At 31.8% G+C, this 26,129-nt stretch overlaps 2 protein-coding genes and 1 pseudogene across 2 annotated transcripts; 1 reads left to right on the top strand and 2 right to left on the bottom strand.

Annotated features, from left to right (window-relative positions):
• The first annotated feature begins 8,468 nt into the window (after nt 1-8,468).
• Nucleotides 8,469-9,502, top strand: LOC139502728 (uncharacterized; annotated as a pseudogene).
• Nucleotides 9,503-9,533: 31 nt separating this feature from the next.
• Nucleotides 9,534-17,943, bottom strand: LOC139502727 (uncharacterized). Its single transcript, XM_071292296.1, has 10 exons — nt 17,393-17,943; nt 14,146-14,370; nt 13,772-13,884; nt 13,059-13,322; nt 12,063-12,591; nt 11,440-11,626; nt 10,870-11,127; nt 10,502-10,673; nt 10,117-10,265; nt 9,534-9,712 (listed from the first exon to the last, which is right to left on the bottom strand). The coding sequence occupies exons 5-9, from the start codon at nt 12,537-12,539 to the stop codon at nt 10,133-10,135; spliced, it is 1,227 nt and encodes a 408-aa protein (XP_071148397.1). The 5' UTR covers nt 12,540-12,591; nt 13,059-13,322; nt 13,772-13,884; nt 14,146-14,370; nt 17,393-17,943; the 3' UTR covers nt 9,534-9,712; nt 10,117-10,132.
• Nucleotides 12,550-17,770, bottom strand: LOC139504386 (THAP domain-containing protein 10-like). The gene is made up of 6 exons (XM_071294463.1): nt 17,393-17,770; nt 14,921-14,980; nt 14,146-14,370; nt 13,797-13,884; nt 13,147-13,322; nt 12,550-12,591 (listed from the first exon to the last, which is right to left on the bottom strand). The coding sequence occupies exons 1-6, from the start codon at nt 17,768-17,770 to the stop codon at nt 12,550-12,552; spliced, it is 969 nt and encodes a 322-aa protein (XP_071150564.1).
• Nucleotides 17,944-26,129: the final 8,186 nt, after the last annotated feature.

Genomic DNA, 26,129 nt, shown 5'->3' with positions numbered 1-26,129 from the left:
AACCCTAGCTATATATAATCATAAACATTTCAAGAAGTCTTCTAATATATATAAATATGTATATGTCGTGTACAAGTTGCAATTTTTTAACTTGTATTTTGGCATTGTGCAAATTATAACATGTACAATATTGATGTACATGTTATAATATGTACAAAATCGCAACTTGTACATTAAACACAATGTTCAAACCTATGAGTGCGTTGAATAAAATCCGCAATTTCTATATGTTTGCAATTAATACATCTTCAGTGATGTAAGAGATCTCAACAGTATTTGGAAGGCCACGAAATTTACCCCGAATGAAAAAAATATATACAAGTCTTAATTGACACAATGTCCTTTTTTTCTAAAAATGTTTATCGGAAGGTACATGTACCAAGACCTTGTTGATAAATATTCCGAATCAACTTCACAAATAATACATGATGATCTTAACGTATAAATTCTGCGTACTGAGGATGTTTATCATCTAAGCAACGTGTTAAATTGTTCTTTTATTTTTTTGTTTTATTATTGATATTATCTTTACTGTTTGGTCTTTTTTCTGTGAATTTCATTTGGCGTGGCTCGGTACTTATACATCCCGTCAACGTGTTTGTATTATCTTTCATTTTTGCCGGTGTGTTTTGTATGAATGATTTTTTTGTGTTTCTTTGGTTTCATATGACGTGACTCTTGTTACGGCCAGAAATTACCTTTAAATTGTAGCCAACAAAAGACACAAATCAATAATAAAATTTAACAATTTTTATTATACAAAAGTTTACAAAAAGTATAACACAAATATTAATGTCAACTTAACTGTCAAAATATGAGTCCAATTTTTTATTTTTATTTGTTTCCGGAAATCTTTCGGAATCCGATCTGAATATTACGATCACTTCTTAGGTCACAATCCAGTGTGATGTTGTTTGTAGATTAAAAGTGTCAATCCAAATGCTGTGAATACTAATGTCTATCGATGTCTAAGTGTGTGAGTTTAACTTTAGTGTCTGTATATATGTATAGTTGTCACGGAAAATTCTAGAACACTCTAGAATGGAACGTCCTAGAAAGTTACAACGGAAGTTTCTAGTAAAATGTAGAAGTTTATATAACGCATCTTTTATCAGTATCATTCTGGAATCATTATGTAAGTCAAATAGAAGGTTCCAATCATTCTGTGGTTGTTCCAGTGATTTCTAAACTGCACAGTTCTAAGATTATTCTGTAAACAACTATCAGGCCACATAACACAAATCAGGCCAACATAAATAAATACAATAATTACAATATCATAACACTCTGGACTTTTAAATTTCCATTACCATATTGTTCTATTATATATTTGAAAATACTTTGGACGACAAAATTATTTTACTCGCGTAATGGTATTTACCATATCGTCGCTGGGCTTCTAAAATGTTGTAAATTACAAATTTATCAATAAAAAAATATATCACAAACAGGCTTTGAAAAATTTGGCAAAATGCATGCTTCTAAAATGTCGTTGGGGAACTTGAACATTTTTTTAAATAGCTGTGAAATAAAAACTTTGACATTTCTGGATTATCCAAGAACTTCAATTATTTTCACAGAAATAAAGAAATGTAAAATTATTTTTTTCCCAAAGCCATTCTACAACGATTTTCAAGTTTTCATACAACATTTTGGAAGCAAACTTTACAAACAACTGACATTGGCAATTTTGTAATCTGTCTTATTTCACACATTTTTATTGGTCTAACTGTATGTTTTTTTGTAAACCAAAGATTTTCTCCCGCCCAGACCATTTGTGTCAAAAAGCAGTTTTAGCCAAAAAAGTCATATACGACATATAAGAAGCCCAGCGACGATATGCTGATTGTTAAAAATTATAAAATACTTCTGGACAATTTTAAATCTTGTTCTTTTTCTGAAATTATTTCTAAAATAACTTTTGATTTTTAAACCCTGTATACAACCATTCCCCATGTGAAAATATATATATATTTTTTTAAATATCTTAAACGACAAAATAATCTAATACTTCTTCCTATGCGACGTTTACATTTTCTGACGTCATACACACAAAGCAATGAATGTGGTTTTTACTTTTGATAGATGAATTTTGTGCTTTTTGTTTAATATCTGTTTGTTTCGTTTTGTTTTGTGACACAGAGATGATTAGTGTACCTATATTTGGACTATTTTACAGAAAAGCGCTTTGGACGCAAAAAATTATAAAACGTGTTGTTTCCATTTTTACATCACTGGGTCGATACCTCTGCTGGTGGACTTTAAATCTGCATATAATCTAACAGGAAATTTGTAATCTGATGAACACTTAGAATCATCGTTTACTTGTTCCCACTAGATCAACGAAAATAAGTATCCAAGGAATAATATTGAATCCACGGTATTAAGTTTTTGTTGAATTCATACAAATATAAAAAAGATGTGGTATGATTGCCAATGAGACAACTGTCCACAAGAGACCAAAATGACACAGACATTAACAACTATAGGTCAACGTACGGCCTTCTACAATGAGCAAAGCCCATACCGCATAGTCAGCTATAAAAGGCCTCGATATGACAATGTAAAACAATTCAAACGAAAAAACTAACGGCCTTATTTATATAAAAAAAAATGAACGAAAAACAAATACGTAACACATAAACAAACGACAACTAGTCTGAATTACAGGCTTCTGACTTGGGGCAGCACATGCATAAATAATGTGGCGTGGTTAAACATGTTAGCGGGAGACCAAACCTCCCCGTAACCTGGGACAGTAGTATAACAGTACAACATACGAACGAACTATAAAAACCAGTTTATTTGTTTTACCCTGATTCTTACCAAATTGAAAGTTAAAACAAAAATCTGATTAGATTCAGCATAGAAAAGAACCTCAATAGTTTATTCATTTTAATTGAAAAAAGTTTAAATTTGGACCTATTGAACCTCATTATAAGTCAATTTGAAATTGGACCAAAAATTAAAAATCTAAATTCCATGGGGTTAGATGTTGCGGTCGAAAAAAACTTATAATTCAGGTTTTGATTAAATTAAACAAAGTTAGATTTTGCAAATTTGGACCTTAATGTGAACCAACTTAAGCACGAAGCCTAGAATCTAAAATATAAATACACAGATAAATACAAATAAATGATAAAATTACAACAAACTAATGATATCATATTCGAAAAAAGCACCAGAATATCCATGCAATTTTATTATGTCGTGTCTATGTCTAAAATATTTGCAATTGTAATATATCTTTATGTTACCAGACATTACATATCATGTTGTCCTATTTCTATATATATTTATTCTTTTATTATGTTAAAATATTTCTTTCAATTCAAATTTTAAAAATCATGTAGCTAATGCACGTTTTTTTTCCTTTCCATTGACAAGGTTAAACCCTTTTAAAAACTTGTTCTGCGGTATGTTATCCCTAATTTCTACATAAATATGAATATGATTTACTTTATAGCATATTTCAAACTACTCAAACGAAAAAGTCCAGTTAAAAAATTCAACGTTTTTAACTTGTTGACGTTATTAAGGCAACCAAAACGTACGTTTTGACTTAACTTAGAGAAAAAATACGCAATGCTAAATCTATAAGAAATGACAACACTAAATTCTGAGCAACAATGTCAAATGGATGTGCCAATATTTCCCCTTAGTGTTCAAGGTTTAATGCTAGAAAATGGGTTAGGCGCGATTCAATCGAACCAGAACTAGACACTTTCTAAGTCAGGAATCTGATGTACAGTAGTTGTCGTTTGTTTATGTAATTTTTACGTGTTTCTCGTTTTTCGTTTTTTTTTTTAATTTTTATATAGATTAGACCGTTGGTTTTCCCGTTTGAATGGTTTTACACTAGTCATTTTGGGGCCCTTTATAGCTTGTTGTTCGGTGTGAGCCAAGGTTCCGTGTAAAAGGCCGTACATTGACCTATAATGGTTTACTTTTCTTAAATTATCATTTGGATTGAGAGTTTTCTCATTGGCACTCACACCACATTTTCCTTTGTCTACTTTGATTGAATGGATCAAAGCTATTCGATCAGCATTCAAATTCGCATTCAGAAACTACGCAGTTCTATGAGCAGAGGGGTTTCTTAACCTTTCAAGAATCGGAGGTCGTGGATGCTTTATTTTCTTAAGTACTCACTTTTATTCTTTCTAGAGTAAAAGACAAAAGATGGCCTTCAAAAATATTGTGATGTGATATATTCTACCAGTGGTGTTAACCAGATGTGTATTCTCAAACTTTAATTAAGATCTACTGTTTAATTTTAGATCACACTATCTGCAAATTAAGAATTTTGATTTTTCTACGATTTACACTACTATTCTCCATGATCAATTCAATAATCGACTTCACCATTTCATAAAACAGAGCTTTTTCTATAAGAATGGGAATCGTATATACACATTTCTTGTTTGTGGTTACAATAGTTCTTATTTTGTGAACAACCACAATGAAACTACCAGAAAATATACTGAAGATGATATTATCAAATTGCAAGAGTTTGGATGATTGATATTTCAACAGACAGTCGGTATTCCAATGGGTACAAATCGTGCACTTCTACTGGCCGATTTATTTTTGTACTCGCTTGAATCAGAATGCATTCAGAACCTTCCAAAAGACAGCAACAAACAGCACCTTTCGAAATTCTTTGATTTTACATTCAGATATATTAATAATGTCCTATCACTGAATAACCCATATTTCGGACAATACGTTTTTTACTTACATCTCACATAACCCAGTGAACTTGAAATAAAGGGCACTACTGTACTAGAAGGACTGCTTCATACTTTGCTCTTTTTTCTGAATATTGACACTGATGGACGACTTCACACTAAAATCTATGACAAACAGGACGATTTCAACTTTTATCAATTTTCCCTTTCTCAGCAGTTACATACAGTTGGGTGCAGACCAAGCATTACATAAAGTAAACGCAAGTTAACGCGGCGTGCACATATTTCGTTAGTTAACTTTAAATTTCGCGTTTACTAGTAAACGCCCGTTTACTTCATTTACGTTAACGCGGTCAAAATGGAAATTTCTAATGTCTACTCGAGTAAACGCGCGTTTACTCTGTGTCCGTTTAGTCGGTAGTAAACGGCCGTTTACTTCAGATTTCACAAGTTTAATTTTACGTGCACGTAAAAGTAAACGGGCGTTAACTACAGATTTCTAAATTGTATTTTTACGTGCACTTGAAAGTAAACGCGCGTTTACTTTTCGCGTTAACTAATTGTGTATATTATAAAATAAAACGTTCAGTTAGTAATTTAGCAACCTCTCTTGCGGATATTTCTCGGTCATTACGAATTGTTTCGTCAATAAATTCTAGATTTACTTCCTGTAACATTTTCTGTCTAGTGTTTACTTTAAAGTCAGTAACAGATCCACTCTGACGGAATCGTCGTAGAAATGCACTTATCCCCTGTCTAGAAACTTGAACATTATCCGATCGTATCAACTCATCTCTAACTTCAGTAATGTTTTTGCCAGATCTTCTTAAACTTAATATCCTCTCACGAATGTAAACTGAAAGTCTTGTAGGTTTTACAGTTCCAGGACGAATTTCCATTTTGTTCTTATATGCAATTATTAATTTTCAATAAATTAATTAATTAAAGAGGTGTCATTTCATTAAATGCAATCGTCAATATGTTGATCGAAAATGGACAGATATATTAGGTCAGTGTATCCAGGATACGAGGACAATCTGCGTTAACGCGCGTTTACTACAAACAGTAAACGGGCGTTTACTTTATTATACAAAATTGGAAGACACGCCTTTTCGCGTTAACGCGAAGTAAACGCCCGTTTACTCTTTACAAAATTAGAAGACGCGCGGTTTTTGCGTTAACGCGGAGGTAAACGCGAAAGTAAACGCCCGTTTACTATTTATGTCTACTAAAATTTCGGAGTTAACGCAGAGTTAACGCGGCGTTTACATGAAGTGCACGCGAGTAAACGCCGCGTTAACTTTTAAGGCCCGTTTACATGTAATGCTTGGTCTGCACCCAACTGTACATCACGCCATATTGTATGGTGTATAATCTCATTTGATACATTATGATCGTGCATGTTCACACTATTCGGACTTCATATACAGGAGTACACTTAAGCTTTGTACGCAGAAACTGCTCAAACAAATTTATGAGGAGGAAAGATTAACAATTACACTCCGTAAATTATAAAGACACCACCACGAATTGTTTGATCCAGACGATGTGTCTTTGTCTTAACTAACTTTAAAAAAAATACCACGTCTTAAATTGTGGTTAACCATTTACGTTGTCTGGTCTTTCAAAAACCAAATGTGACTTTTTTTTTTATATTTGACTGTTTTTCTGAGTATGACCTCGCATTGCTATATGATATGTCTCAGTATTTGTTTATTCTACAATCATGTCTTTAGTTATAATGTTATATTTGTTATTTTAATCAGATATTGGGAAATGCCTTATCGTTTGTAGTTGTTACTTTATTATTTCTAATTATCTGTTCGTATCTAAAGGTAAATATAATTAATCAGCCAGTTCATTTATAAGATTGTAGTTTAAGGTGGTAGATAACTTAGCAAAAATCAGCTGAACGTTTCAATCACATTCTATACTGAAAGAAATATCAGGCTTCACAATGATCAAAATTTTCTTTTTCAAACTGCTTTAAATCCATTTTTTTTCGGATGTACTGTATGGTTTAGGTTTTTTTGAATTTTTTTATATTTTTGTAAAAGTAAATATTTTGTCAAAAATTTATGAAAATTAAACGAGCCATATAAGTCCAGGTGTTTGGAGAAATAACTTTAAGGGACAGTAGCTTCGAAATATATATAAAAAATAGGAAATACGCTGAATTGTTCAATCATTATTGAAAGTTAAATAGTGAAAAAATATATCGCTTTTAGCAGCCAGTATGGTTCAGTTATGTCAAAATAAGCTAAGAGACATTAATGAAATATTCAACCACATTGAATGCGTATACATAAGAACTTCAATTTCACCCTTTCACTAGAGATGGTAACCGCACGCATTTTGAGTGTTCAATCATTTTAAGACAAATAATGACAACATTGAAAGTGAAACAAAGGTAAATAATTTGAAATACTGATTCGATCTACAAAACATAATCCTTATGCGGGTAGAAAATGATTAACCTATATTTTTTAATCTATGAAATGAAATTGAACAGACCTCAGTCAGATATCTATTAGTATATTGGTGAATGTTGATATCGCTTATATGGCAATCGGAGTTACTCGGAGGTCCTTTCGACATTTAATTAGATGGCATCTAGATAAGAATATACACAAAACGAAGGTACATATTTTTGAGCATTCGTAATAGATTGCAAATGACGATGCATTATTTCTGATAAAAAGGGGGAAAAATGTTTGCATTTCTGAGCAATGCGAACAAGATTTTTATTTAGTTATCTTTTCCTGGAAATCCATCATATTTAATAAAAGCAGTATATATTCATGTTCATTACATGACAAACCAGTAAAAGTCTGAAATGGCCTATTTCTGTACCTTTGATAACTATTTTGTACTTGACTGTACTAATTTTGACTCGACTGTCTGAATTGGTCTGAAATTACCTTGATAATACTCGACTGTAGTCTGAACAATACTTAAAAGTCTGAACTTGTACTCAACTAGTACTTAACATTTTATACGAGTCTGAACCATACTCGGCCAAGTCTTAAATAGTAACTAAAACGCTTATATCAAGTTATTTTCATTATATAGTACTAAATTACCGTATAAAAACGCAAAAAAACCCGGTGAAATTTGGTCAATTAATAACGGAGAAAATAGCGAGTAAAGTTTGATTAGTTTTACCTATGGGAATTCCAATCAACGCTATTTCCGAAAACAGGGTTTCCTCACCACGTGACCCGATTTACCGAAAGTGACGTACAGTGCGGGCTACCCTTGATGATCTGTTTACATTGACCAAAAGAAATATATTATGGATGACAACAGCTATGCTAGTGATTTATCGCTGTCATTTCAAAGCTCATCATTTGAAAGCATTGAAGAAGTTTACCGGCCAATTGTAGCAGAAGATGACATTCAACCATATCAGTTTGAGTCCGAACTTTCTGATGGTAACAGCGACGATGGTAGAGATAATTCATCACTGGACGGGGACGACGATATGGAACAGAGATTAGGAAATACAAACTGGTAAGTACATATTTGTACAATATAATTCGTAAAAGATTATTGGACAAGACTTGATACAACAATACACGAGATAGTAGCCAGATATGGGTGAAAATGAATAATAAAAAAGGTATAACATAATAAAATGTCAAAACTTCAGAAAAAAAGAAACTTAATTTATATTATTCATTTGGTAAATGAGCATTATTGTCATCTAGTCTTTTGGTATATTAATTCACCTAAAATGAATCATTATTTGAAAATTAAACTTTCAGGTGTGACTGTGGGAACTGTGAGTCTATGCCAAAAGCAAAGGAATGCATTTGCTGCCAAGAATTAAGGAGAGTAACCGAAAAAAATAGAGGAACTACCCACTCCAGTATCATGCATAACAGATCATCCTGGATTTGAACCAGTGTGTCTTAATCAGTATGTTCTGGAAACTGCAGACTTCCAATACAGACAGCAGTATGGAGAAATACAAGTAACAACTGAAGAGTAAGTTATTTAGAATTAACTAGCATTTTTGAAGGCCGTACAGTGACCTATAGTTGTCAATGTCTGTGTCATTTTGGTCTTTTGTGGATAGTTGTCTCATTGGCAATCATACCACATCTTCTTTTTTATAGCACTTTATTTTCTATATCAATGTATAAATAACTTTTATTACATACTTAAAACGTGTATACATTATGGCATGAACAGACAGACATGTGATAAACAAAGATGTAGAAGCACTCAAACAAAACATTATATTTTATGAAATGTTCAATTATAATTTAAATGTTATTAACCATGTTTAACCCTTTCCTCCATCATTACGCCTTTCGACGCCAATGTAGCACCTCAGTTGAAATGCTAAGACTACGAAATGTCTGCATTAGACTTATCAAATATGTATCCAATATGAAAAGGATATTCACAAGAACATCTGACTTAAATTTATTTGATGCATTTTTATATTTTAAAGCATATTTTCAGCATCATATAAAAACATGTGTTTGACAAAGTAAGAAATATTTGTGAGAAATGATAAATTAATTTCTTTATAAAAAAAGTTATGCTTATTGTTTTTTTAAGGAGAAACAGGTATACAGCCTATCGTCAGTTAGCAAGATGGTGTTGGGGCTACCTTGGAAAGTCAGTACGTGTGCATCTCCCAGCTTGTGCCACCCTTGCAATTAGGAAGAAGTTCCCGTCAAACCAATACAAAGGTTTTGAAGAAGCATAAACATTATTAAGACTATTTACATGATTCACAACTATTATTATGTACAAATTATCATTATTTATTTCAACCATTAAATATCATATAAATTGTTTAGCACTTATATCTTTATTTAACAATATTGTCTATATTTCTGCCTTCCTGAATCTTGATTTCATAGCTTGTATGGCATCAGTTTTCTGTGGTCGTGTGAAAGCTGCACACAGTGGTCTTGGTGTTGGCATTGGTTCCTCAGATGTATTGCGAATCGTTGTTACATCAACAATTTTCCTAATAGATCTCATAAGTGTGTTAACGTATCCTGAAATATAATAAAGTATTATTGGCTACTAAATATAAATATCATTCAGAAGAAATAGTCACAATACAAGTGCATATGTTTTAAATTATCAAATGAAAATATACAATTAAATTATGTTTAAATTATTTTTTCACAGAAATGAAATATATATCACTAAGTCAGCAACCCAAAGTCACAAAGAAAAAAAAAAGAATTTCTATTAACTCATCTAGGAAGTATACACAGTCTGAAGAGTAGACTGGTTTAAGCAATATTATATGTTTACCCCTATCAATTTTTCCAACTATAAATTAAACACTTGAAAATTGGCAGTCATCTTCTCAGGTAGAAAGCTGGTTAGATAGCAGTGTTAAACTTGTGGATTATCATACAATTTTCTATAACCTCTGAAATAAAAAACTTACGGAATGATTGATTGATCTATTTTTCCCTTGTGATATAGCCACCACTCTTGTACTTAGGAAATTGTATACTATATCTTGCTACTCCATCTTTTGTAACTGCTTGTGGTCTGGCAGAGTTCTCGTTGAAATGCAGCGCAGCAAGAAGCAGTCTGCAATAATAAATTTCAACATTTGATCTAAGAAATTACAACGTACAAGATTTGGTTTAATGCACAATGATGCAAGGCTTTGAGTCTCCATTAACACTATTGAACACAAATTTAAAAAAATAAATAACATAGTGAAAAAGTAAGTGTTTTGTGTCCCTCTCCATGAGAAAATTATCTGAAGTAGTGTGCTTGATTTAATTTCTATAAGTTAACAAATCTTTTTTGAACTTATGTACCTGCAGTGCATCCCATGAAAGGAGAAACCAATCATCTTTGGTGCAAAGTGGTTAATCGTTGAAAGAAAGGCTTCAACATCTGAAGTCTGGTGAATAGGTGACAGCTTTTTAACGGATGTTTTAAGTCGTGTGGCTGTCAAAAGCTTTTCGGTCTTAACACAAGCTTTGGTTCCTGAAATAAAAATTAGTAAAAGTAAAAAACTGTCATTCATCTTGTATCTGATATAGAGCTGAAATAACTGGTTTGTTAAGACATTCAGGTTTATTGTTTTTTATAGTATATTTCAATATTTCAATTAAATTATAGAAAAATACATATCAATTTTATTTTTTATATCTTGATCGGATATACAACACTGTTATCTCACCTGGTTTTAACCATTTCTTTTTTCTGTCGTGGCCAACTAGTTCCCCGTGCAAACAGTTTGCAACTTGGTCAGAATGTCCTCTGTGTTTGTTCTGCACATGGTTAGCAACAGATAACCATTTTGATACCATTTCTTCACTGTCACCATTTGGAGTGGATGCTGCAACCCAGTACATATGGTTGGTAATGCTTTTGATCCATTCTCCAACTTCTTTACAGTCTTTCTCCTTGCTGATCTTTACCAATTTTTTCTTTAGACCTGTAAGCATACGGATTTTAATTATAAAGAAGTATAATAAATACATCAATGTTAATTTATTAAAGAATAAAAGATCATGCATATATTTTCTTTATTTATCAGTTTGTTGGTTTCCTTATTTGAATTGCATTTGTTCAAAGGACTTATTTATAGTATTACTAAGATTCTAATTTGTGTTATCATTGTAGATGGCTTTATGTAACCGATAATTGTCTATCCCTAAATCAACCAAATTCGGTCGGTGGATAGTTGTATCATAGGCAATCATACCAGCTGTTATTAATATCATTCTATTTTTAAATCTCAACAAACCTTTAGCAACATGCCAAACATCAAAGTAGTGAGTAATGTGGGTAGTCTGTTCTCTCACAAATTTTACGATCTGGACATGTTGGTCAGTTATAAGGGTTTGAACTTGCAGGTTGTTGTCTTCAAACCATTTTAATGACCGTATCAACCCTTCTTTCTCCATCGCATTACTAGAACTCACCTCATTACTCTACAAGAAAAATATCTACATATTAATCATGCTTATATATATTACAATAAGTTAACAGAATTTTAATATGTTTGTATCTCATTGCATACTTAAAAAAAAAATATCACAGCAAGATACTTATTTTCATACATGCACAATGCAGAACCACATTAAATTATTATCAAGGACTGTCATGTCTGCTAATTATTTGTTTGTCTTTTCTAATTAGTATGCATTTTTTTTACCATTTACTTGACAGTCTCGAATATGTGCCATGTCTTCGAAGGAATTATAATTCACGTTAGTCTAAATAATCAAATTCCTTCAAATAAAGTTTAACAGTGTAATCATTGGACAATTCTGGGTAAGGAAACAAATTAATGTACCATATCTTTGGTATTGATTGGGTAGGTACATGTAACTGTTATACATTTAAATTGGTTATAAAATATCATACCTGAACCAATTGGATGTCTATTACAACACCTTGTTTTAAGTCCATCATGGAGTACGATCCATACTCGGCTGAATGACCTGGGGTATCAGCTCTACCATCACCACCAAGTACTAAGGACTCTGTAGGGTCTCTGTATTTGGCTATGTGTTGCATCTGTTGGTGCTTCCAGAACCTTAAAACAGCTGGGTATAATATATGTCTTTGGTGGTAAAATAAAGTTTGATGCGAAATTGTTGGAATGTTCATGAAGTTCATTAAACGTAGCACTTTGGTTGATAATGAACCTGAATATAAAATAGCACTTGACACTGCTAAATTACCCGCTGGAATATATCCCAAAAATGGCTGACTGTACCATGTATAGCTATGTTGACAAAGTTCACATGTCACATTAACTTTAAAAAGTGTTCCTACTGTGTGTGCAATGGATGCATTAGCAGAACCACAACATATGGGGCAAATCTTCAATAAGTCCATTAGCTGGTCTTCACATACTATGAACTTCTTTTCTTGAAGCTGTGTTTCTAGTCTGTAAGAATAAAGAACAAGATAAACAATAGTTCATGAAACTGGATAGGTGGGAAATTATACAAATATACTTTTCTCGCTGCATTGAAGACCCGTTCAGGTGACCTTCTGCTGTTGTCTGTTATATGGTGGGGTTGTTGTCTCTTTGACACATTCCCCATTTCCATTCTCAAAAACTTTTTATATGAATTTAACAGGATTATTGTCAATATAAATAAATATACCCTATAATTTCTGAAATTACAGTAATAGATGCTCGATATTTGGTCTCTCAGTTAGGTGACTTGTAAGACGTTCATATTTGTTTAACAATTTTGTTTTTTTCAAATCACTACACCATGCATATTCAACACCATGTGTACCTTAAATTATATCATAAAAAAGATAGGTTAAAGATGTGAGTCATATTTCATAATTTTTATTTTTTAAAGTCTATTATCTGATTTATTTTCTTTTTAAAAGACTTACTCATTATGAGAATTATCACTTCCACCACTGTCTGAAGAATCATTTATAGACGGTTCGTATGATGGATCATTGATGTCATTGGAATAACAGGATCATTGGTATCATCTGGTACAACAGGATCCCCATGCTCCATGTGGCCACTGTCATTATGTTCTTGATGCCTTTCTTCTGTATTGTTATCCTGCTGTGGTTCAATAGGTGTTGGCAGGAGGTTACACTGAATTCCAAAACTACGTAGCCTAGGATGAAAATTTGCTTGAACACCTGAATGGAAAATATGCATTTTTTTACACCTTTACCTATAGATATTAAGTTAAATAACTTATGTTTGCTTACTTTATCTATATTGAGTCTTTGATAGCATGAAAAGAGAATTGTCTCATTAGCACTTGTACCATATTTTCTGTTTCTTAATATTTTTATACAATCTTCTTTCAATAACAATATGCACTTAAATTGTAATGGGTAGTTGTTATTCAAATGTATTTACTTACAATTAAAACAAAAAGGGGTGTTGTGTTTCCAATTATATTATACTTCTATAGAAACACTGAAAGGGCTCCAGTAGGGTACCTACCCCCTTATGTCACTTCTTGTCAAATGTGAAAGGTCAAAGTTAACATTGTTGTAGGTCTTGATCCATTTAAATGAAAAGTAACATCCAAAGGTTGCAAACATAGTCTTAAATGCAATAGAGCTGAAAATATACTTACATTTATCTTTTGTTTTTGGATGAACTTGAATCCTGGCCGGATCTGTACTTCTTTTTAGTTGCTACTTTTGGTGTTTGGTTATCTGCCTCTTTCTGGGTAGTACTAATGTTGACCTAAAATAAATTGTAATTATTAGAGTATGTGAACAAACCAGGAAAAGACATTATTTGATTTATTTTTATCAAAAGTACAGCTATATTCGACACTAGGATTCGTCTTGACATAGTTGTAGTGTATGAATGATTTGTTCATGGTTGAAGAACCTCTATCAACTGTCAATATGATTGCAGAAATAACAGCCCTGTTTATTGATACCAGTATAACTAAACAAAAGCACTTCATAAGTTAGTATTATAAATGATGTATATACAAACCATTTCAACTTCTGTATGAGCAGTTCTGAAACCATCACTGTTATCATTGTGTAAATCTATAGGACATGGATCAACATTCATTGGTATGTATGACTCTGGTCCATTATCACAAGGGTCTGGAGATGGACATGTGTCAGTGTGGATAAGCACAGGAACCTGATCAATTGTTTCTTTAGGGTTGTTACTCTCTACAGTTGGTATATAATCTGACACTTCCGGAAGTATCTGAAAAAAAAAACCAAAAATAAAATTTAAATCAAATTCATATATTGCATCTACATGACAACGTGACAAAATAGTTGAAGCTCATAAAGCCATGCACCTATGACGAATTACTTTATCGGAAAGAAACAGAAGCAAAATTGTTTTGTAAATATTATATTAAAATCAATGGGGTCCAGGACAAATCCTGTATATCTGTTATTATAATCATTTTTTAGTAATTCCATTTTCTATGTGCATACATTTAATTTAATTTAGCACTGGTAAACTCAGTGTAGGATTAATAATAATTTCTGGTTATGGAATACATTCTTCTTCATTGTTTTCATATTTTTCTAGAAATTCACACTTGCATGTTTGTAGTACATGTATAATAGTTGTGTGTGTGTACTAAAAAAGCTGACAGGTGCCTTTATAGCTAAACATTGTTGATTTTTATGAAATTTGCAATTTAGTATTAAAATCAATTTCTTCCAAATTCATAAAAACCTATTTGTTTAAAAATTCTAGTCCAAAGTGGCATATAAGAGTTCTTAGCTGTGTTTAGACGTACCGTTTCTTTAGGGTCTTTACTCTCTTCAGTTGGTGTATTATATAAAAGTTCTTGAAGTACCTGAAAAAAGAATAAATAATGAAAATCTATAAAACAAACACGATGTGGTATGATTGCCAATGAGATACACTCTCCACAAGAAACCCAAATGACACAGACATTAACAATTATAGGTCACAGTACAGCGTACAGCCTTCAACAATGAGCAAAGCCCATAACACAGAGTCAGCAGTAGTTCATATGTCACATTTATTACTTAAATGACTTATGGCTAGAATTAGGTTGAAATAAATAAGTTTATTGTTTATGTAGTGTAAGCCATTAGATTTTTGGGAAACTATACTTTTGCTATGTCTTTAAAAAAGGGATGCTGAAATTTTAGAATTATCAGTGCTTACCAATTTGAAATAATAATTTAATTCTAGAAATGTGGAATTCATGTAATAACTACATGTATAATAGACGAAACATGATAGACTAGTATAGCCAATTAATTTCAATGATTGCCCATATATACATGATATACATATATACATGATATACATATATACATGATATACATATATACATGATATACATATATACATGATATACATATATACATGATATACATATATACATGATATACATATATACATGATATACATATAAACATGATATACATATATACATGATATATATAGAAAGAAATAAAATAATAGATATTTTGAAAGGTGTGTATAACATAAATACATATAATCCTTGGAGAAACAGCACTTACATGTATATAAAAAAAATTAATAAATTCTTCAAAAAAATATACAATTTATAAACATGATAAAACAAGTCCATCATTTTGTAGAATTAATTAGGTAAATAATTTTGATGGGACATTATGCTCTTTGTGAAATTTGAATTATAATATCAGTCAAAACTGGTGTTTATAACACCTTTGTAATGACTTTAATATATATTGAAATACTCCAAAGGTGGTAGGTGCATGTCCAAGTTGTTATTTACCTGATTGGAGGGATTTACAACTTCTGTTCGATCTTTAATACTAGATAACAGGATGTTAATTAATAGGTGTGTTTTAATTTTCTCAGATGTTTATTACTATTTAAGGGTTTTTGGGGGTGGGGGGGGGGGGGGGGCAAAAATCTAGCAATGTTAGATCTGTAAATTTGCTTTCGCAAATATATATTCTTTTATTAATAATGAAGAAATAAATACATATATATTTGCTTTACATTGCCTAATCATGCTAAGGAAATAGAATGTACATGTATTAAAAACCCATTTTTATTTTCTGCATTTTGATCATAAACATGTTATAATAGAGAGATAGTTATATCAGAGAAGTACATTTAATCTATTATATTACCATAGTCAGAAGACTATAAATATTTAAAATTATAAGGGTTAGTTACAAATGTTAAACTTTTATGCTCATAGAAAGAGAAAAAAAAATCAGAGTGACATGAGATCAGAATAACTTTTTATGGAGCTACACATTTGGCCATAATAGCCTCTTACTGTACTTATCACAACTTATGTAAGATTTTTGGCTACATCTTTTTTGGTACAGTCATGCCTGCCATGGCTATGCATTTGATATAAGCAGTACCTTCTACTTAGTCCATAATAATATTTTAAATAGCCCTATGTTCAGAATGTGGTAATTGTGCTGGTTTGAAAAGAAGGGGTGTAAATTAAACTCAGTAACTCTAGAAAATACCCTATATATGATGTAGAGGTACAACTTATTATACATAAAAAATATTGGATACAACAGGAGAGGCTGCATCATGTGCATGTAGGCTTATTCTTACAATGACGTTATAATAATGCTACATTTTCAAACATGTGCGTATACATGTACATATTTACATATAAATTTGATGTACATGTACATGTATATATAAAAACATAGACATCTAATAGATATACATGTAGGAAGATGTGAATTGAGAATGGAAATGGGGAATGTGCCAAAGAAACAACAACCTGACCATAGAACAGACAACAGCAGAAAGTCACCAACAGGTCTTCAATGCAGCGAGAAATTCCCGCCCCCGGAGGCGCTCTTCAGATGGCCCTAAACAAATATATATACTAGTTCAGTGATAATGAACGCATACTCCATCAGCACATCAGCTGTTTAACGTAAAGAATTATGACGCTTTATATTGCATGTACGTGTATTACTTTTGAAGTTTTTATGTATTCCACATAATGCCACGTCAAACTTATTCATATATGTTGCTTAGTCTCTGGTGGATTTGCATACATTGTATAATATCACATCTATTTTTTTTATAAATCTGATATATAGCAATAGACAGGCGTTAAAGTAATGTGCTTATTATAGAAAAGGGGTGGGGTGGCTAAAAATATAAATGCTATTTAATTATAATGCTGGTTTGTTCTTTTACTTTAAGCTTAAAAATGCAGCACTTTTCTGCTTTTATGCTATACTTTTAATAAACTTACCCCGGCCTTCTCTCTTTTCTGTAATGCTTTAGAATTTTTGAGCTTCTTCTTGGGTCCAGAAAGAAATCCCTCATTAAGAACATCTGATGACCTTTTGGGATAATTGCTTGGCACTGAACCTGGAAACAGTCTCTTGCTATTTTGAGCAGATAAACCAAAAAACTCATTGAATCTCAACCTGTCAACCTCATAGCATTCTTCTGAAAAGTGTTCTGAACATATGGCCGAGTGTTTAGTTGGCACAGTAAAATCCACACGGGTAAGTTTTACAAAACGAACCCACAAGTTACGTTGTCGGTCATCTTTTGGAAAAGCGTGTTGAGTATGTCCCGTTTTTGTCGAGTTGTTGCATCCAGCAACTGCACAATTCCTTCCCATTGTTGAATTGTAGATTTAAAGTAAAGGAAGAAAATTGCCGGTGAATATATAAAAAGCACTGTCAATCGATAACTGTCAACAATAACGTATAAACAATCCACTGATATTCTGCTTTCACTTTGTAAATGACCTGTTGTCTATTTATGTACATGATCTGAACCGCACAGTACGTCACATCCGGCGAGTAGTAATATTAGAATAAGTGGCAAGTTTTTTAACAAATCAGTCAGGTGTTCAAATGGCGATCGACCAGTATTTTGCAAATATCTGGATAACTAATTGACCAAATTTCATCGGGTTTTTTGCGTTTTTATACGGTAATTTAGTACTATACAATGAAAGTAACTTAATAAAAGCGTTTTAGTTACTCTTTAAAAATCCTAGACCCATTTCTTGTATCTATCAACGGAGTTTCATCAATTTAGGAGGTGTTAAAAAAATGAAATTTGAGCAAAATGTATTCAATAAAATTAACGGTGTCAATTTTCTTGCACCAGATGCGCATTTCGACAATACATGTCTCTTCAGTGATGCTCGTGGCCAAAATATTTGAAATCCAAAGCTTATATAAAAGATGAAGAGCTATAATCCAAAAGGTCCAAAAAGTATAGCCAAATCTGTGAAAGGAATCAGAGCTTTGCATGAGGGAGATATATAGTATTGAAAATATGAATAAAACAAGCTGATCAAATATTCCAATATTTTCAATTTTATTCATTTTTTTGCTAAACTCGTGTATAACTTATCTAGTATATTCGAAAGGCTATGTTATTCAAGTTAAACAGGATGTTGATTAATTATTATTTAGAAGTTAATACCTCTGACCATTGATCTTATTAATGCGTTTGCCACAAGCAGAGGTAATAATTTATAATTATCAGAAGAACAATTTTATTAATTTCTTTAATTTTACTCCTTTTTGATATAAATTATATATAATATAAAATATTATAATGATAAATATATTTTTGATGCAAGGTTAAACAATTCAATGATTTTGCTGGCTGTTATTATCTATGTCTGTTAAATGGAAATTTATTTTTAACAGTTAAAAATGTAGAGTTCCAGTATGTTTCAGACTGTTCGAATATTGTTCAGACCTATAGTTAAGTATGGTTCAGACTGGACAAATAGGTCGAGTACAGTTCGAGAATGAGTTAAGACTGTTTCAGACTGGTCCAATAATAGTTCAGACTATTTTCAATGGCAAAGATAAGGGTCAAGTACGTTTCAGTACAGTCGAGTATGATTAAGACTGGAGTTGAGTTGTGTCAAGTAAAAGTCAGACCAATTGAGACTGGTCGAGTACAAATCAGTTCATTCAAGTACAGATATACTTCATATACATTTCAGACTTTTCCTAGTGTGTAGTGTTTAAAATTAATGTCCAATTGCGGTCTATAATTTCTATTTAGATAAAGAAATGATTACATATTATTTAACAAAAAAAAATTTTATCCTTAAATTATTTACATTTTACAAAAAAGAATTATACAAAGCTTTATATTCACCATCCCTAATGATTTTCTTTTCCCAGGAATAGATTACCTTCGCCGTATTTGGCACATTTTTCAGGAATTTGGTGTCCTCAATGCTCTTCAATTTTGTACTTGTTTGGCTGTATAACTAGTTTGATCTGAGCATCACTGATGCGTCTAATGCAGACGAAACGCGCGTATGTCGTACCATATCATAATCCTGGTACCTTTGATATCTTTTCATAGGCATTTAGTATAACTTATTGCATATGATATTGCATTGTTTAAGATAAAAGAACAAAAATGTCAACATATGTAAACAATAGAAACCCAATTTGAGTATATTTTCTCTGAGTTATACCATTGTGTATTTGTAAAAAACAAACCAACACCTCATGATGTACAAAAAGTAAATAAAGAAAAATACAATGAAGGTTCACGACTTCCATTGAAGTAAAACAGAAACCTAAGCATCTATCTAATAATCTATCTTAACCTAACTTTAAATATCTTAACTGGCAAATCATTTTCATTTTCCTCATCTAGTGACATTGAAATGCATCATGGCATACCTATCCAATGATTTGTATGCTGCGGTTCACAAACGAAAATTTCAGTCCCTACCCGTGATTTTTAAAACAGCTGTCAAATCGTTAAATGGACCGTTTTACCCGGATTCTTGAGCTTTAATATTTATTTCATAAATGTTTTTTTCTTTTATAATAACGGCGAATTCATAACTCTTACTAGACAGGTAGTCTAAATAGTTGTGTTGACTGTCGAACTAAGTGACCCATTAGATGCATAGCTTCATTTGACAGCTTTGGTGTCAAACATTCTGTTTATTAACACCAATTACCTCAGATTAAGGTCACAAACAATTTGTCTGTTTCAATCTTGTTTAATAACGATATTGGAGTTACTTCCCCTTGTGTTCACATTTCAGGATATACTTTTTAATTTCAGGGATTGTTTTAAAAATATTAAATCTTATTCAAATTGAATGCAAAAAAAAAACACAGTTTATTTCTTTCCCTCATATTTGTACCTTAGAACAATTGACAAATTATTTTGATCGTTTTTTTTTTTTATATTATATCTACTTGCTTTAAATGCTTCATTGTTTTATTACATAGCATCTTGAGCAAAATGGTATATATAAATTTGATATAAATTTGATATCATAGAGTAGTCAATGTATCTAATAGATTGAATTCAACTGATCACAACTTCATCATCACATTATTAGTAAAAATATATGCTTTAATCTAGTTTACTAGTGTTTGATACCTAAGGATCAACTGTATAATTTTAAAGTCAATTACATTGTTACAGGATGAATTCACATTTTTTTTTAGCATCACTGAAGAGATAAATATTTCATATCTTTGTTCAAAATATTGAACTGTAACCAAAGCTGAATACTAATAATGGTTTGCAAATTATTTACCAACATCATTCAACCCTAAAAAAAATATTCTAGTAACATGAATCAGGAAATTTGGTAACTTAACATGCACTGTATATCATAAAGGTCAGCAGAATATTGGTGCATACTGAACTTTTAATTTTCTTCATAAGTTTAAAGTGGTAACATTTCCTCTTTTCATATTTGTTACAATTGTATTTGTGGCAATCAAAGAAAACACATCTTTCTTATTAAAACTGGGTAATCTCTTATCAATATTTGTCGAGAAATGTTGATTTTACAATCAAATTTTTAAATTGATTTTGAAAAAGATAAAATTTGTAAGCAATACGGCCTTTTGTTAGGTCAAATAACAATATTTATCGGTAATTTTATACATGTTTCCTTTGATGTGTACTCGCTGATAATGTCAGTATCAGTGGACTGGCCGTGATATAAACAATATTGGATTAGTACGCAAATGACATGCGCGAATGCAACGCGTAATGATCTACTTTTCCCTTTCATTTACAAAATTGCGCGTGATTTTTTTTTTCAGAAACGCGCCAGATTTTTGGCGAATGAACACTTGATATTGTTGAAACTTTCACAAAGTCAGCTTACCTTTTTTGCATGAACGATTGTTGTGAAAATGTAAACCTTAGCCAGAAATTAGTAGTGGTTTTGTTAATTAATATTCATAATATGTAAATGAGAATTGTACCACGTGATAGTACTTTGAACTGGACTGGCTTGATAGGCTTGATATCATTAAAATCTTTAAAACACGGATATTATAAGTTGCCCGTCACAGAGTCCTTATTTACAACCACTTTGATATTTCCGTAAAGTTGTCAGGCGGTCAAAATCAAAACAATGAACGCGAATTTAGTGAATTTTTCTTGCTTTCGTGAGTTTATTCTTCTTGAAGTAGTGACATTTTAATTTTACGTGGGAACCTAGAGTTCAACGACTACACCTACAAGGTTTGGACTTGCTTATTCTTTGGAAATTCAAGTTTCATATTTCACCCTGGCAACCTGTTTTTGTAATGACCTTGTAAGCCAATTTTCAACACGAAGTTTGCAAATTTGACGTTTCAGCCATTTCAGCCTGTATTTTACACTGCAATGTAGAAAGCCTCTCGCTTCGATTTTTAAGATAGCTCAGGAACCTGTATTTTTGCAACAACAGTCATTATGTTTCGTTTAAATGGTGTATATTGTTGTGTATATTCATTTTCTGCCCCGGCAACCTGTCTAGCACTTAAATCAAAATTAAAACAGACATTTTTTTCAAAATTCCCTATCATTTTAATGTAATTTCCGTGGCCCGTATCCGATTTCTTTAGTATAATATTCAAATAAGCAAAGTGGCGTTAATTTCTGGATATGCAGAGAATGCATGAAAAACCCGATAGATTAAAACAAATTGCGTTATACGAAGTAAAACTAAAATATAGTCCATGCTGAGTTTTTATTCATACAATACCAATACATAGCTTGGTGCTGTTCCATGTAGTTTTCTTTTCTGTTTCTTGAGAAGCATTTGTTTTACCTGTTCAGTCACTATAAAGTGTTACAATTCATATTCAAACGCTGCACATAAATAGGTACCAAAAAGGTACCGCTATCGCAGGAGAAAAGCTAGAAAAAAAAATGAAATTTAAATCATTTCGACATTTTTTGATATCATCAGATACAATTTTAAAAGATGTGGTTTCATTGTCAATATGACAGATATTCATAGAAAAAGAACAAAAAACTGGACCGTGATATTCATATGCGGATCTAGGATAAATTTTAAGAAGGGGGTATAACGGGTGGGCATCAAACTATTAAAGTCTGCTTTGACCAGAATTATGGCCTTTATAAGGGGTGACTGTGACCCGGGACGCCTACCCCTAAATTCGCTTTTGAAATTAAAGGTAACCGCCAGGCCTTTAAAATCCAAGTTGCATATTACTGGTCCGTGTTGGTCTGTAAAGGAACATGACTTTGAAAAAGCAAGAATTATAAGCTAAAACTTTATTGACGTCTATTAAAATGTTTGAAATAATTATGAAGTCGACAGGAAATGAGCTTGTTCAGATAATTTACAGTAAGCTTACATTTACTCCTGTATACATATCTCCTCACATGGCTTTCTTAATATTATTAGAAATCAATGTGATCGTGTTCATGATGAACACTGAGCGAATAATAACAAAATAAATGCAATTTTATCAACTAAACTAAGTAAAATATAATTATAACTTGTCGTTGAACTCAAAATGATGATCGATGAAAAAGATGCTATTTCATATCGTATCATTCTTATTTCTGACTATCACTATGCTGATGCTTTGTGAAAAATGAAGAAATTTGACTTACCGGTATGCTTCCATTATATTTGCCATTGTAAGTGTTAAACTTAAGTATTAACTAATTACAGGAAACAAGCAAGCAACCGTGTTGTGTTGAACATGTTAGGACGTAAATACTACGCGGACGTCCTTACAAAATAAAAAATGCACATTCATCTACACCCAAGGCCGTGTTCTGAACAACAAAGATTCAAGTTGTAAATAATAATGTTCATGTTAAGGCCACGTCTGCATGTTCTGAATAGTCCATACCTTACTTTGACTACATAAACTGTTCAGAACCCATTCATATTTGGTTAAATCTCAGTTTTGCAGTATTGTTAAATACTAGTAGTTCCCATAATTCCATATCAGATTATTTTTTGTAAAAAAAACCGAAGAAAACACATTAAAAATTGCATTTGTCCAAAGTGTATTTACCTTGATCAAGAAAGCACAAAGTCTATTTTTTGTAATGCTAAGAATATATCAGAACCTAAACCTGGAAATTGATCATCAACTAGGACCTAAACAATATCAAAATCCATTGTAGATCAACTTAGCCTCATTATGATGAAACCGTAGTTTCGTTATAGTTTCAAGAATGAATAACGGACAATTTAAAAAGGTGCATGGTAATCATTTTCCCGTCTTGCTACTGAATTGAAAACGTTTGGTAGTCTGAAGTAAAAAAAATCTGTTTATGCAACTAATTGAAATAACTATTAATGGCTAGTCAACAATTCTTTTGATTTTTAAAATACACGTCGTTGATAGACATTTCAATTCAGTTGGTAGTTATTTTGTTCTACTCTGTCATGTTTAAAATATACACTACAATAATCTTATAATAAAAAGTTTTCGAATTGTGTTCTTTGGAAAATTGCCAACTCATAACAAGCGAATACCCAGTTGAAATCAAACACAAAAAATAGAACTCGTTATTAGAGTCTTGCTGTTTTTCTATTTAATATTTTCTATATGTATGAAACAATGTTTAGATAAATAATTATTCATTTCATTTTTTTTTTTGGTTTTAAATTTCAAGTACTTAAGTGCATATACGAGCTGTCGTAAAATCACAAGAGATGTTCTTTGTTTTTCTGTAGATTATTTTTTTTTAGATGTTTTGATTTATTTGTTTATTTTGATAATTGTTAAACCTTTTTTATTATTATTATTCATTTATTTCTCTGTCCTGAGTATTAATTTTACTGTATTCCTGTTACACAGACTTGCTATTTTTAACCTTTTTTAAGCGGGAGGTTGCTAGCCATAAAACCAGTATCAATTCAACATGTTTTTGTCTGAAAAAAAAACTATTCCGAGTTAGGAAAAAATAAAATCACAAAAAAAATGAACTCGATATAGAAGTTGTTATCAATTAGTCCTTTTTGTGTGAGTTTGTTCTTGTTGCCGTTCCATGTTTCTGTTGTCTAGTATTTTTCTTTCTAAAATCATACTAGTTGCTGTATTTTCCATGGTTTTAGATTGTAACCTGGATTTTGATTTTGCTTAATCGATTCATCGTTATTGAACAGCGGATAGTCTACTATAGCTTTTTATTCAAATAAGTTAAAATAAAAAGTCGGAATATTTGAACTGTTTACATCTACTTCAATATTGTTTTATTTTCTAATGTTTGATTTGATTATTTTGTTTTGAAAACGTATAAAAATATATTTGATTGGAACATTTGAATAAACTGACAAAATGAAGTTAATATAAGTATGTTTTATTCACACTGCAGTTCTTTTCTTGATTTGGATATTTTAGGTACACTCAGGAAACTCTATTGACAAATTTACTGCCAACGACACCCGTATTCGTTCCTGTTTGTATGTTTCCATTTATTGACGTTATGTTCCATTGCCACTTTGTAGAATATATATATATATATATACAATTCGTCTAAACATCAACCCAACAATGTTAGATCTGTAAATTTGCTTTCGCAAATTTTTGGTTCTTCCCTCGCCGGGATTCGAACCCATGCTACTGTGATATCGTGACACCAAATCGCCTGCACTGCAGCCGTCCCGCTAGACCACACGACCACCTGGGCTCTCTAAAAAAGAGCTTTCGGTGGGCATGTGTTACCTTTCCACGTCAGTTTTAATCTAGCGGCGTACTACAGTACATGATATATAAGGCATGAAGATGTTATTGTTACAGATCAGCTAAATTATCTATAGTAAAGGATCCCACAAATTAATGTAAGATACAGTCACAGAAAATAATTATATTCATAAGTACGTCTGAGTCAGTGACAACCCTACAACAGATGTATCCATCGGATCGCCATCAATTATGGTGATACATGGCTGTGTACATAATGTTTATACAACTCGTCTAAACATCAACCCAACAATGTTAGATCTGTAAATTTGCTTTCGCAAATTTTTGGTTCTTCCCTCGCCGGGATTCGAACCCATGCTACTGTGATATCGTGACACCAAATCGCCTGCACTGCAGCCGTCCCGCTAGACCACACGACCACCTGGGCTCTCTGAAAAAGAGCTTTCGGTGGGCATGTGTTACCTTTCCACGTCAGTTTTAATCTAGCGGCGTACTACAGTACATGATATATAAGGCATGAAGATGTTATTGTTACAGATCAGCTAAATTATCTATAGTAAAGGATCCCACAAATTAATGTAAGATACAGTCACAGTTCTTCCCTCGCCGGGATTCGAACATCGTTTCGATCCCTAACATCACTGAAGAGACATTTATTGTCGAAATCTGGATCTGGTGTACTAAAAAAATATTTACACCGTATGTTTGTGGCATAACATCATGGCCACAAGTTTAGTTTTGTTCTGCTTAGTATTAAATTTATATTAAGATCCATTTTGTTACATCTTGTGATCAATTTTATTTGGCAATCGCCAATGGCAGTCATCAGGGTTAAAGAACATCAGTTGTTCGACCTGTTAGTCAAATGCGTTTTGTTTTAATATACTTTTTCACTTTTTGAAAAATGTTGTTTGTGCTGTTTTTAGACCCTTCTAAAACGAAATTTGTTTTACATGCACACGTATACAAATTGCGGTTTTTATCCATCGCAATCATAGGTTTGAACGTAGTTTTCAATTTAGACTCGTATATATATATATCTTAAAACGT

Source organism: Mytilus edulis, chromosome 14 (assembly GCF_963676685.1).
Source record: "Mytilus edulis chromosome 14, xbMytEdul2.2, whole genome shotgun sequence".
Lineage (NCBI taxonomy): Eukaryota > Metazoa > Mollusca > Bivalvia > Mytilida > Mytilidae > Mytilus > Mytilus edulis.
This window is presented reverse-complemented; position numbering and strand designations above follow the sequence as displayed.

Bases quoted from the DNA above. Each gene is read 5' to 3' on its own strand.
- LOC139502727 (XM_071292296.1), bottom strand. From the start codon at position 12,539: ATGGACTTATTGAAGATTTGCCCCATATGTTGTGGTTCTGCTAATGCA. The intron at 11,627-12,062 runs GTATGATATTTT...TTTTTCTTGTAG, and splicing joins TAGACATCCAATTGGTTCAG to AGTAATGAGGTGAGTTCTAG. The intron at 10,266-10,501 runs GTACATAAGTTC...TTATTATTGCAG, and splicing joins TTTCATGGGATGCACTGCAG to ACTGCTTCTTGCTGCGCTGC.
- LOC139504386 (XM_071294463.1), bottom strand. From the start codon at position 17,770: ATGGGAAGGAATTGTGCAGTTGCTGGATGCAACAACTCGACAAAAACG. The intron at 14,981-17,392 runs GTAAGTTTATTA...TTCTTTTTTCAG, and splicing joins AGAAAAGAGAGAAGGCCGGG to GTACTTCAAGAACTTTTATA. The intron at 13,885-14,145 runs GTTTGTATATAC...AATTTATTTTAG, and splicing joins CTCATACAGAAGTTGAAATG to GTCAACATTAGTACTACCCA.